Below are 12,609 nucleotides of genomic sequence, written 5' to 3'. Positions count from 1 at the left end.
CAGGTAGGTATAAACGGATAATTGGTTTGATTTTTGCATTTAATTTAAAGAGGCTGCCTACCTCTCGAAAGGTACCTGTTGAGAAAAGTTGTTCGGTTGGTAGTTTTATTTCGGAGATTACCATCTCCCTCTTTCGACTTTAGATTTGTTTTTGTGCATCCCAATTCGTAACTTAGAAAGTCAAACAATAGATGAAAAGTATTAAATTAGAAAGTCAAATAACAGAAAAAAAGTTTTCATTTTGTTCCGTCTGGTTGCATCCGATCGCTTTCAATTCGGGACGGCATACGCTAGCAAAACTTCCCCCTTTGACTGACTGTACCTGCGTCTTGTCCTATATATGAAAAGGTCGTTGACTCGTCTCTCGCTCACAGCTGATTGACGGTTCGCCTAGCACATCCCTGTTAATGATAACATTATTTGGGCGGCAGGTGTCGTAAACTTAGTTCCTGTACCTCGGTTGTATCCGTCTTTTAAAAAGGTCCTCTGAAATTTAATAAATAATATAAAAAACTCACCCAGTTAGGCACCTCTCATTCTCAGCGTGAAGCTTACCTGGTTACACTATATAGCTAAATCACTTTAATTTTCGACCTCCTCCCTACGCTTATAAAAGGGTAATTAAATATTCCTGTAAATAAAATTGTACCTCCCTAATCTGTTAGGATTCGAACCCACAGTTAATAATCTATTTGATTCTCTGGTTTTCGGTCTCCGTGGATAGAATGCCATCTCGCCAAATCAATAACTTAGCCCGATTAAACACTTCCTGCCTTTAAGTACATTCACTCTGTTTTAAAAACGCAATCATTATTTTATTATTTTCATGTTTTTAAGACAAGCAATCTAGTTCGAACTGTATACGAAATCACGTTTAAATCAACACAACTTTATAACACAATCGCGATTGCACAACACCTGGCGCCCCTGAGGTGGGTTTTTACAAAACGGCGCTCTACAAATTATCCAATTATTATTATTGTCATTATTATTAATTGTTTTCCCACTGAGTCGAACCACTTTCACTTCACACAAACACCGGATCAATAATCTTTCACTTTAATTCAATATTCCACAATATTCTCTAATACCATTTGAATTCAATAATTAACTGTAACTTCAAACAACACTTCTGATTTGTATCCATTTCTCGGGGCTGTCAATGCACCCAAGTTCAAAACTCGACTGTCCCTCCGGTCTCTCCTTTCCCGTGGGAATCTGTTTACTCCAGGCCTGTCTTGTCAATAAATCTTCCGTCGTTGTCTAAACAAAAAAATTTTTTGAGCACGTTCGTTTATTATTTATCGTTTATTTTTGTGGATATTCAAAACATCACATGCACTAGACTCCGGCAGAATTTCAATAAAATTATTTATTTTTTTACAGGATCAAGTCCTCGCCCTGCAATGGGTGCGAGACAACATAGAATACTTTGGAGGTAATCCTAACCTGGTCACCATCTTCGGAGAGTCGGCAGGAGCAGCCGCGGTACAGTACCTCATGATGACTCCAATTGCCACGGTAAATCCTTATCCTAACCAAATATGTAGCTTTAACAAATCTACAAAGCTTTTTCTGTATGGTCAGTGAAACAATTTTGGAAGATTATATCATCTGCCATAGTTGCTTCGCTAGGTTTGGTGGGGTTTTTCCAGTACTTTCCGGTTGATGCGTTTGCCCAACAGCTGCGTGGCGGGCTGAATCAGGAGAGGCCGGTTGAGGGATGCCCTTTGACCTCTCCAGCCTCTCTCAACCAATCGTTTTGCAATGCAGTGGGAGTAATGGATAAGTCCATCACTCTTGGACACACAGACCCCCAGATTCCTACCCGCCCATCACACCCCTTTTCATCCCACAACTTCCACTCCTTCCTTTCCTTAAAAAGAACCTCCACACAACAGCCCAGAGAGAAATCATTATCCTCAGGGCCTACCGCATTGCGTAAATGTAAAAAAATAACTAAAACCTGCTTGGTTTACCGTTTCCTTCCTCATTTCAATGAAAACACACCAATAGAGCAAAAATAAATATTCACTCGCTAACTTTATGGATTTGATTTTTCAAATAGTTTTATTTTATTCAATTACACAGCTTCATTAAAATGAAGTTATAAACTACAAAAAAACATTTAATCGAGTGAACCAGGCCGCAGAAAATACCAGTGATAAATTTGGCATTTTAATTTTTTTATATATTTAACTCCCACCAATAAACCTAAAGCAGCAAACAAGTTGGCCAAATTCTGTACCGTCTCATTTTAATTTGGACAATTTATTGATCGAGTCAGCTTTGAGTTTTTTTTATAAGCTTGTGCCAGTGACCGATTGTTGTGTTTTTGCGAAGTTCATATAAAATAACATAACGGTTTTTATAGAATTTGAATTTGGGGTTAACAACACACAACAATGTTGAAAGAAAAGGTTGTTAATAGTTTGTAAAATCCGTTATGCTGTTTCGTGATAGAGAAAATGGAAATGTCTTTTATTCAGACAACACAGATTTTTTCTTCGGTCCCGAGTAATTAGTAGATCTCTGATCAGACGCATCCGATGTGATCCGTGACGTGAACCCTGCTAAGCTGATAAACGTAGCGAACCACTTGGCGTTGTTGGTATCAGTAGATAGCTGGCGATGCACATTTTCGCCTCCCAAGGTGAAACCTATTAGAACTTACCGCACGGAGAAAATGAGTAAGGAAGATTTATCAAAATACTATTAAAATGTGACGGCATTCCCATTTCCTAATCATATATTAGTCATTCAGAATATATCTGAACTCATGTTCACGCAGGTGGCCTTGTCCTTATGGATGAAATGCGAAAACCTCATAATATTTAAGAACATGTGTACAGACTTCTTCATAACATGTTCGTGCTTTACTGATAGTTTGTTATGAAATCTGTCGATTCGGTCGTTAAAGGCCTGCAGTCCCGTTTTGAACAGGAAAACGAGTAATTTGACCAGATTTTTAATAAATTAACAATATTTATGAAGTTTTCTCCGCGTGTCAAACTCCATCGGTGAATAAATTTAACCACCGATAATGATGATAAAAACTTTCTCGACGATTAATTCCAACTTTAATGCTATCGTGCCAGCACTCCAAGTATTTTATACATATTTGTAAATTTTAGCTTTTGGATGATTTTTTTTCCAGATTTTATGAAATCCTACAAAATATATTTTGCACAGTAATATGTTTTTAATTAATCGAATTTTAGGGTCTATTCCACCGCGCCATTTCCCAGTCTGGTTGGAGTAACTGCCCCTGGGCCCTGGCTGAGGAGCCTTTGCAGAGGGGTTTCGCCCTTGGAAGAGCACTGGGTCTCCAAACCAACAGTACCGAGCAGTTGATAGGTAACCTCTCAGTTTATTTACAGGAACAATCTAAATTATTCAATATTTTATCAACCAAAGATTTAGACAAAGTACGTATCTTCACAAAATATTCTGATTTAAAAAATGTTAAAATAACTACGAAAAGTACACCACAGCAGAATTATCAAAAGGAAAATTGAAAAGTAGGTTCTTTCACGTCAAAAACATAATCATAGAAATTGAAGACAATCTTTTGCACACAAAATAGCCAAATGGCCTCAGCCAAAACCACCTCTACCCTGAGTTTTAGAATCTCCTAGTGAGAAGGACTATGAAAAATATCAGTTAAATGCGTTCTTACTAACTTGTTTATAACGTACTAAGTAATATAATATTGTTATACTTATATAATAGGTAACGACACAAATTTTGAAAAACCCTTTTTGCAAAAAATATTTCATTTGTATATATCTGTGTAATAGGAGCTAATTTTTTTAATGAAAGACAAACATTCTCGGGTTATGAATAACCTGACAATATTTTTAAATCCTCTACTACCACCACAGTAAAGGAAAATGTTGCTTGTGTTGTGATGGAGGACTTAGCCAGCTGAGGAATTGAACACACTACGCCTGGGTGGGACGCAAACGCGATGTCAACTCAGCCACCGACGCGACCGGTCAATTTATTTATGTGACACACTGATGGTCCACTCTATTATACACGGTATCTGGAAACTCGTACTAAAAGCAGGAAACTTGTGAATACAAAGAACCCGAAAGAGCATTATTTTTTCTCCATTTTTAACGGAAACTAAAAGGTTAAAAAAACTTTTTAGTAAGGTGTAGACACTACTTTTAAGTGTAAGCTTAAAAGGCATAAAACAGCTAGTATTAACCCCACAGCGACAGATTTTTATTATCAATTTTGTCATAAAAATCCCAACATCGGACTCAATTTACTCGAAAACGAAAGCTCAAATCATATAAAATTGTAACGCAAAATCGACTCCAAACATGACGTAGAATGAAGATTCTCAAATTTACTGCTTTTACTACAACTCTCCGCATGTGAGTATTACATTTACACAAGGACTTTAACGAGTTTCAGGATCCAATTAATATGACTTTTTTTGACGGCAGGTTTCCTGCGAGCAATCCCTAGTGAGACGCTCGTGGTGGCCGGTCAGAAGATCCTGACGCGGGAGGATGCGCGCAAGAACATCGGCATCCCCTTCGTGCCCTCCGTGGAGCGACATAGCGGCGGGGGGGCTGACTACCCCCTGCTCACCGAGAGACCTCTCCAAGTGCTACAGAGGGGCAACTTCACGCAAGTGCCCTACCTCACGGGGTTCAACTCGCACGAGGGGCTGCTTTTCATAAGACGTAAGTTTCATTTCACCTATGTAGCTGTCTTTGAATGAGGCATAAAGGAAGTATTTTTGTATGTGTGGTATCTGGATGAAGCATCGTCGTATGAGGACTACTTGGAGAAAGTATTCTACTCGCACTAGTCCACTTTATAGCCAGTTCGCCGTGCTGCAGAAGGCTTCAGCTCGCACGAGAGGCTGCTCTTCATAAGACCTAAGTTTTTTTATTCACCCGTGTAGCTGTGACTTCGATTGAGATATATAGGAATGAAGTGTTTTTGGATGAGGTATTATCATTTAATGAAATATCGTTGCAATAGGACTCTGACGAAAGTATTCCACCTGCACTAGCCCACTTCATGGTTCGCTCGCCGTTCTGCAGAAAGCTATAAATCTTCTTCATAAGGCGTAAGTTTCATTGCACCAAAATATGTCTTAAATGTGGTATCTTTGGATGAAGTGTTTTTGGATAAGGAATCCTTGAATGAAGTATAGTTGTGTGGCAAGGGGCTTTATATTGGGCTTGTAATTAGCTGTAATTTAGGGTGCCTTCCTAAACCGTAAATTGTGTTCAGGAGATGGGAGATTGAAACGAGTGTTTGCACAATTGATTTAATTTATTCGTGAGGACAAATATTATAATTTATACAGAACGCGGTGATGTGATGGTGGCAGAAATAGTGGTAGTACTGGCGTTTGAATCGAACGCTAAAACAGGAATGAAGATTCCTCTTCTTATGCTCGCTTGCGTATAGCAGCGGATTAATTCGCGTTAGTATTGCCACATGTAGGGGAAAATAAAGTAGTCCCACAGTTGTATGAGGCATCTTAAGATTACATAATATAGGCACTATCTTTGGACAAAGTATTCCACTCTCACTAACCCATTCCACGTCCCCGTGGACATGCTTCAGTCGGGCAACAGAGAGAGGGTCTTCATAAAACGTAAGTTAAATTTCATAGTTTAATTTATTTGGACGAGGGATATTTGCTATTGGTAGATCAGACACTGAAAATTGCCATACGTTGACCCATTGTAATTTAGCACTTATGCGGAAAAATACCCACTCAAATTACTCACCGTATTAAATTCAACCATGTTCCAAGAAAAAATCGTTTTAAAATCTCCTCCATATGTAGCGAATTTTTGAGGTCGACATAGCGATCAACAATTTGTCAGCATGGCTTTATTACTTTTCAAGCAATCTGGCTTCACATCATGGCGACACTAGCGGACGCGTAAGAGTACATTTATATAGCTTCACACTAGGTTTTACAATTTAAATCATTCTTTACTTTAGCATTATGTCTAAATGACATGGCGCACTATAGAATCAATAACTATTATTTGATATGCAATAGTAACTTGATAATGGTTGTTGTGTCATTTATGTGAATTAAATAACTGACCAAATCTCTTCAAGTTTTTTCCACTCCCTGATTTATAAAAAATGATTAAGATTAAAAAGTCTATAACACAATTCTATATTAAGAAAATACAATCTTTGGAACTGTGGGCTGCAATTTTATAATGAACTTTGTATACCGTATTACCTACATTATTTCACTGATACTCTTGCTAGATATTGAACCCCTATGTGGTCTTAAAGGTTTATATTGGTTCCAGTATAAGGCCTAATGTGATGGCTAGTAACGCGCTCTCAATACAAGTCGGTCATTATTTAATAGAAACTGACGGTTTGTGCGACCAGCGCTTGGAATATTTGTCATTATTATCATAATGAAGTTCTATTTTTGCATTACGTTACTTTTTATTATGTAAGTAAAATAATCAGAATTATTAATTTTCAAATTTTATTCAATTTTTTGTTAGTAATACGAAAAAAATTGATGTTCTGAAAAATTGCGTTATTTTTCTTTTCTTTTACGTGTATTGTACTCGCTTTATTAATTAAAAAACCTTATTACATATGAATTGAAACACATTAAATTGAAATACCTTATTATTTATGAATTGAAACACATTAAATTGAAATACCTTATTATATATAAAATGAAATACCACATTAAATATAAATTGAAATACCTTAGTTACTAAGGCTTAGTATATATAAATTGTAATACTTTATTATATATAAATTGAAATATCTTATTATTTATAAATTGAAATACCACATTATATTCCATTAAATATTATATTAACTATTAAACATGAACTACTATAGGTATAAGAATTGAAAGGACACATAATATAAAAATTTAAATACTTTATTATATATAAAATGTAAAACCTTATTATATAAATTGAAATAACACATTATATACAAATTGAAAATGCTTATTATGTATAAATTGAAATACCTTATTATATATACATATCAATATCTCAGAACTCCCTTTTTCACATAGCTCTGTTTTTTTTCGTATTAGGGCTCAGCTATTATAAATAATTTGCGTAAAGAAAATCTCAGCTTTGTGACTGGTGCTTTCCAAAAAACTTTTGCAAATATTTTGTAGGAAAACTATTTCCTCTCAAATACCTACTAATTAAAATGATAAATACTCACATGGGTCTGACAACATCAGTGATTAGTTGCGGTGAATGTTTATTTAATTCTGATGATAGGTTTTATAAAACTTAAAACTTGACACACATAAGTAATATAATCAATCATATAATTTCATAATATTTATAATAAAATCACTGACACATTTTTTATTAAACAAGTACAGAGATCCTAATTACCTTGTCACGGTGTGTTGACACAAACAGGTGATTAAATTGCACGGCGTTGACATGCGTATTCTTAAAAAGAATGACTGCACTTACAAATTATTTTTTTAAAGAAGTTTATTTTGCAACAATCAGTTTGTCGTCTCGTATTTATGTTAATAATTGTTGGTTTAAGCAACAGGAGTTACGTAGTTTGTTATAAAAAAACATCAAAAGAAAATTATCAGATGACGTCGAAAACAAATTCAATAAAACTTCATATAATCTTGGTATTACACATATGAGTACTAATGATATATTTGGCTTATTTATATTGCCGTTTTCGTGAAAAATGACCTCAATGGCGTATACACGTGCCACGTTTTTTCAAAATGTTTTTAATATAGTTAGGTTACATGATTGTCATTTTTCTCAGAAGCAATTTATATGTAACATCGGATATATATAAAATAATAAACAGAGGAAAATAAATAACGCAAGCCGTAAAAAAACGCAACTTTGACAATAAATGACGTGGCAAACCTAACCTAACCTAACGTACACATTATTAGTTTAACGTTTGTGATAGTATATATTCGTATGGCCTTCGAAAAAATGTGTTTTTAAAAATACCTATTAGAATTTGATTTTAGATTTTGTTGAATGAATTAATACAAATCTTATGAGTGGAAATTAACACACTTCCCCACATCAAATTAAGGCGAAGCTTAATGCCAAATCACTATTTTGATTAATCTTTTTAACGAATTGGTGTACATTATGAATACCAAAAAATATGCTTTAGATGAATTGAAGGTTTTAATATCGTTTCGCTTGAGTAGAATGCAAATAAATAAATAAATTACTCAATAAAAAATATAAATGTAAACTACTAAAAAATATATTTTCTCAATAGAATTGTATCAACGCATAAAGGAAATAACTTTTGAAAAAATCAGTATTATAGCTAAGATTATCTGTGACAGTTTCACTTGATTAACTTTTTTGCTTTCTTAGAAAATTATTTACAAAATAAATAAAATTCAGTTTTGTGCTTGAAATCGAACGTTTCTAGACTCCATTTGTCAAACGATTTTAGTGCATATTACCTATGTTATAAGGTATACCAAGAATACACACAATTTTGGCTTGTAGCTTCCTCTTAAGCTGTAACCCGGCAGATAGAATCTTTGTTGATGTGAAAGCAACCTATCAACTCTCTGAAGGAACTAATGCACACGTACGCTGACATACATATACACTTGTTTAGTAAAAAATGTTTCAGTGATTTTATTATTAATATGATGATACTATATGATTGATAATATTACCTATGTGTGTCACGAATCATGTATCTATATATAAATATACAATATAGCGCGGTTGAATCCAGTCCCTGTTAATGCAGGTTCAATCCTTAGCCAATCCCAATATAATACATCTAATAACAAAAATAGATGTATTTTTGTATATTTATTTATTTCATTTATTTATTTAACGCCAAGAGGGCTTTTACATGGTTGGTAGTATAATTTTAATTTGACAGATACTTTGAAACATAAAAAATAAGTATAAAATTACATTTGATAAAAGCTATGCAACAAGTCATGCAAACACAAGAAACAAAAACAGAAAATTACAGCTATTTGTAGGTTTACATGATGTGTTTAGGAGTATTGTTGAAATAAATGTTTTAAATGATCCACAAAACTTGCCAATTTGGTATTGAATATGTCAACATCACCCAAGTAATGATTTCCCATATGGTGTGAAGTCGTTGTATCGGAGAGTGGGCAATGTAGTTACGCTTATGTGTGCTGCTGATGTTAATTATTTATAAAAATAGATGTATATATGTAATAGATGCATATATAAATATATATAAAGAACACAATTTTAAACCTTTTTTTTTAAACAAGTGTAAAACAACAGTTTTTAAAACAAGTGGAAAAAAGTTTAAAATTGTGTTCTTTATATATATTCATAATGGAATTCCACCACGAAATAACAGTTTCAAATATTAAAAAGATGTATATATATATATTTTTTTTTTTTTTAAAAAAAGAAAGACAAAAATTCCCAGGTTACGAATAACCCAACAATGTTTGAAAATCTCCTACTACCACCACAGAAAGCCGAAAATGTTGCTTGTGTTGTGATGGAGGACTTAGCCAGCCGAGGAATCGAACACGCATATATTTTTACTAGTTGATTTTTTATGTGAATTCGTTCATTTTGTGCGGTATTCAAATTTTTTTAATTATGCGAGTACCGCTCAACAGTCCAAACCGTCCGAGCCAATGCGACTATGGCATCGATGGAATCATTCATATGTTTGCAGCTCGACTTTGTTGGATTTCTAACGCAGTCATATTATAATTTAAAGGAATTTTCAATGTTGAGTATAATATTCTGATGTTTATATTTACTGCGGTTCTTGATAAGCCGACGTAACTTTTACCGCTTCTAATATTTAGAAGTGTCACAATCATAAGGCAATAAGCACGCTGCAGGCAGGCCCAGATTTAGAGGCCCAGTGGCCCTGCGTTAGTACTAGGGGGGGCGACTCAGACTATACTAACCTGCTCTTATCCCTCCGTATTATCTATTATGAGAAGATGGAATATGTATCAGGTGGCACCCAGCCAATACCTCCTCTCAGCCAAGGCCTCCTCCCAGGTTGGGGCCGTCGGAAAAATTACATATTTTTGCGAGTTCTTTGTCCTCAATAGTCCCATTTTGGTACCTAGCCGGGCTCCTTCCGAAGTTGGGACACTAGGAAGCAAAGTCCTGTCTTTATTTAGAATTATGTACCGTTTTGACACCTCTTTGAGCCCTCTCCGAATTGGCCCCATCAGGTCCCCAGCGGATGTTCGGCCCTGGTTGCATGTGGAGGTTGTCTAGCTCAAGGTTTGGTCTAGAACTGGTGTTGCCACACATCGTCTTATTCAGCTCGGTGGCGCAACATCTGAACTGATGCTGTTCACCTCGACGTTCCTGGGTTCCTACAGTTCACCCAATCACATTAGAAAAGCTGCAAAAATCACCATAAGTAACGGAAAATCAACGATGTTATTCGACAAGTTTTACAGATTGCGTCAGCTTCAAAGATTGGTGATAGTACCTACACCTATGCGAATGCAGTTAAGCATTCTTGCTTCACAATAATATGGTGTAGTGCAAGGCTGCCCAACCTTTTCAACAGTTGGGCCAAATTGACGATTTTGAATCACTGGCGGGCCACTGAATGCCTGGCGGTTCCTATTTTCATGGGGGGGGGGGATTGTTAGAGAATTTCTATAAAACATAATTCCTCACAAAAAATGAGTGCTCCCCACCAAATATGAAATCCATGGGGGGGGGGGGGGTTGTTACGAAACTTCGCTGAGAAAAAATTCCGCGCACCCAAAAACATCATATGTGATTCCCCACAACAATTTTTCGAATTCCATGGGGGGTGGGGGGGTGGGGTGGCTACAAGATTCCATTTCGGACGCAAAAAATACTATATCAAAACCGGTGTATTTTTGTTTAAAAAGTAATTTCAACAGGTTAGATTTTTTCGTTGTTGATTCTCGTTCTGAGTAGCCCAAATAGCGATAAATCGCCTTCGTTGGCAACACTAGTGACCGCACGCAAGCTGCATTGTTTGTTTTACCGCAGGCCCGCGACACTTTGCGCCAATCCGCGCAAATTGGCGGATTGGCGGGTTTTTTGAAAATGGTTCACGCGGGCCACTTATAATTCGTTCGCGGGCCATAATGTGGCCCGCGGGCCTGGGGTTGGGCAGCCTTGGTGTAGTGCATATATATCCATTTGGTTTGATATTATTTTTATTTATTTATTGCATCCATAGAGATGAAACAATATACAGGAATAAGATATTTCATGTTGAGTACCTATGATATGTTTCCTTGTAATGTCTGCTAAGTGGTATGTTTATTCCTTAATTACCAGGTGACGTGTGTAGACTATAGGTGTGTGTGTGACGTGTGAAATGTAAGTTTGTGTGTGTGTCTGTGTGTACGCGCATTGAATACTTTAAATTATTGACATGATGCCACGTTTGAATTTGGGCAGTGAATCCGAAAAAATGTCGATGTTAGAGTTAAGACAAATATTATTTAGAGTATGAAGAGCTCGGTTAATTGGCGAATTAGATGCTGATATTAGATAGAAAGGTCATACGACTGCATATTGCTGAGACATCACTGAGAATGGAGGTAATGGAGTTATTTTGAACGGTCATCTCTACAGTTTAATATCTAACAAACGTGGGAAATACCTATAACCTTTCAAATGAGTGTTTTACTAATAGCATTACATAAAAAATCAACTCAATGGATAAATTTATACTATAAAATATTGACTGATAATTGAATCTTCCTACTCAGGAATTGAAGTCGATATCTCTAACAACCGAAACAAATCCCGATCGGATAAGACCGACATTTATTTCGTATATTAACTGCTGTCATGCCATCCAATTTAAGAGAAATGTGTCAATGTCCACGTGTGTATGCGTGATGCCACCATGGTTGATATAATGAATTGCCATGCATTTTCGACAACCAGTATATCTGCTGAGTTTCAGCTCGATCGGATGTTGGGAAGTGGTTTAATTTCTGTTTCCAAGATTTATATTAACTCATTCCCGAAAACCAAAGTGAAATCAAATAGATTTAAAAGGATATTTTCAGAATCTTTGTAGTGAGTTCAATATGGTCCACACATCGATCAACGTCAATGGTCCACAGTTTTAGAATCAATAAGCAGAAAAACAACGGTGGCCTTTGACAGCCTCCGTGATCGAGAAGCAAGGTTCTCGACTATCGATCCGGAAGTCGCGAGTTAAAATCCCATCTTTGATTTGTTTAATTTGTGTTATTTTACAGCTTATTCAATTAAAATTATTTAGAGTATATTTTATGCACGATCCAGAGTGGAAGATACTCTCAGTATCGCCCTGGTGTAAGACCGCTATTCAGAATTAAAACATTGCTTGAAATGGCTTTATCCGTGTTTTGTGAACAGATCTGAATAGCCTGGCACTTCTCCGCCTTCCTCTTACTTATCTCCCTCTCCTCACCACTACCTTCAGCCTCACAAAATACCCCCAATAGGGGATGCCATAGATTCAATGGCTCCATGCGGTTGAGAGCAGTTGGTACACTTGTGTGGTATTCACATAAAAAACAACACTAAAACAAACAAAAAGATGGGTTTTATAATTATATATTTTTTATTA

At 35.8% G+C, this 12,609-nt stretch overlaps 1 protein-coding gene across 1 annotated transcript in view; it reads left to right on the top strand.

Annotated features, from left to right (window-relative positions):
* Window positions 1–12,609, top strand: part of LOC149416731 (carboxylic ester hydrolase) — a 72,500-nt gene that overhangs the window by 33,645 nt on the left and 26,246 nt on the right. Inside the window, exons 5-7 of the mRNA XM_089641312.1 lie at window positions 1,387–1,521; window positions 3,222–3,357; window positions 4,461–4,703. Coding sequence (XP_089497438.1) covers window positions 1,387–1,521; window positions 3,222–3,357; window positions 4,461–4,703 — 514 coding nt within the window. The remainder of the gene's footprint in view (window positions 1–1,386; window positions 1,522–3,221; window positions 3,358–4,460; window positions 4,704–12,609) is intronic.

The sequence above is a fragment of the Hesperophylax consimilis genome, chromosome 16 (assembly GCF_061612785.1).
Source record: "Hesperophylax consimilis isolate HC1 chromosome 16, BYU_Hcon_1.0, whole genome shotgun sequence".
Lineage (NCBI taxonomy): Eukaryota > Metazoa > Arthropoda > Insecta > Trichoptera > Limnephilidae > Hesperophylax > Hesperophylax consimilis.
Note: the sequence above shows the minus strand (reverse complement) of the source record. Positions and strands in the feature narration are given on the sequence as shown.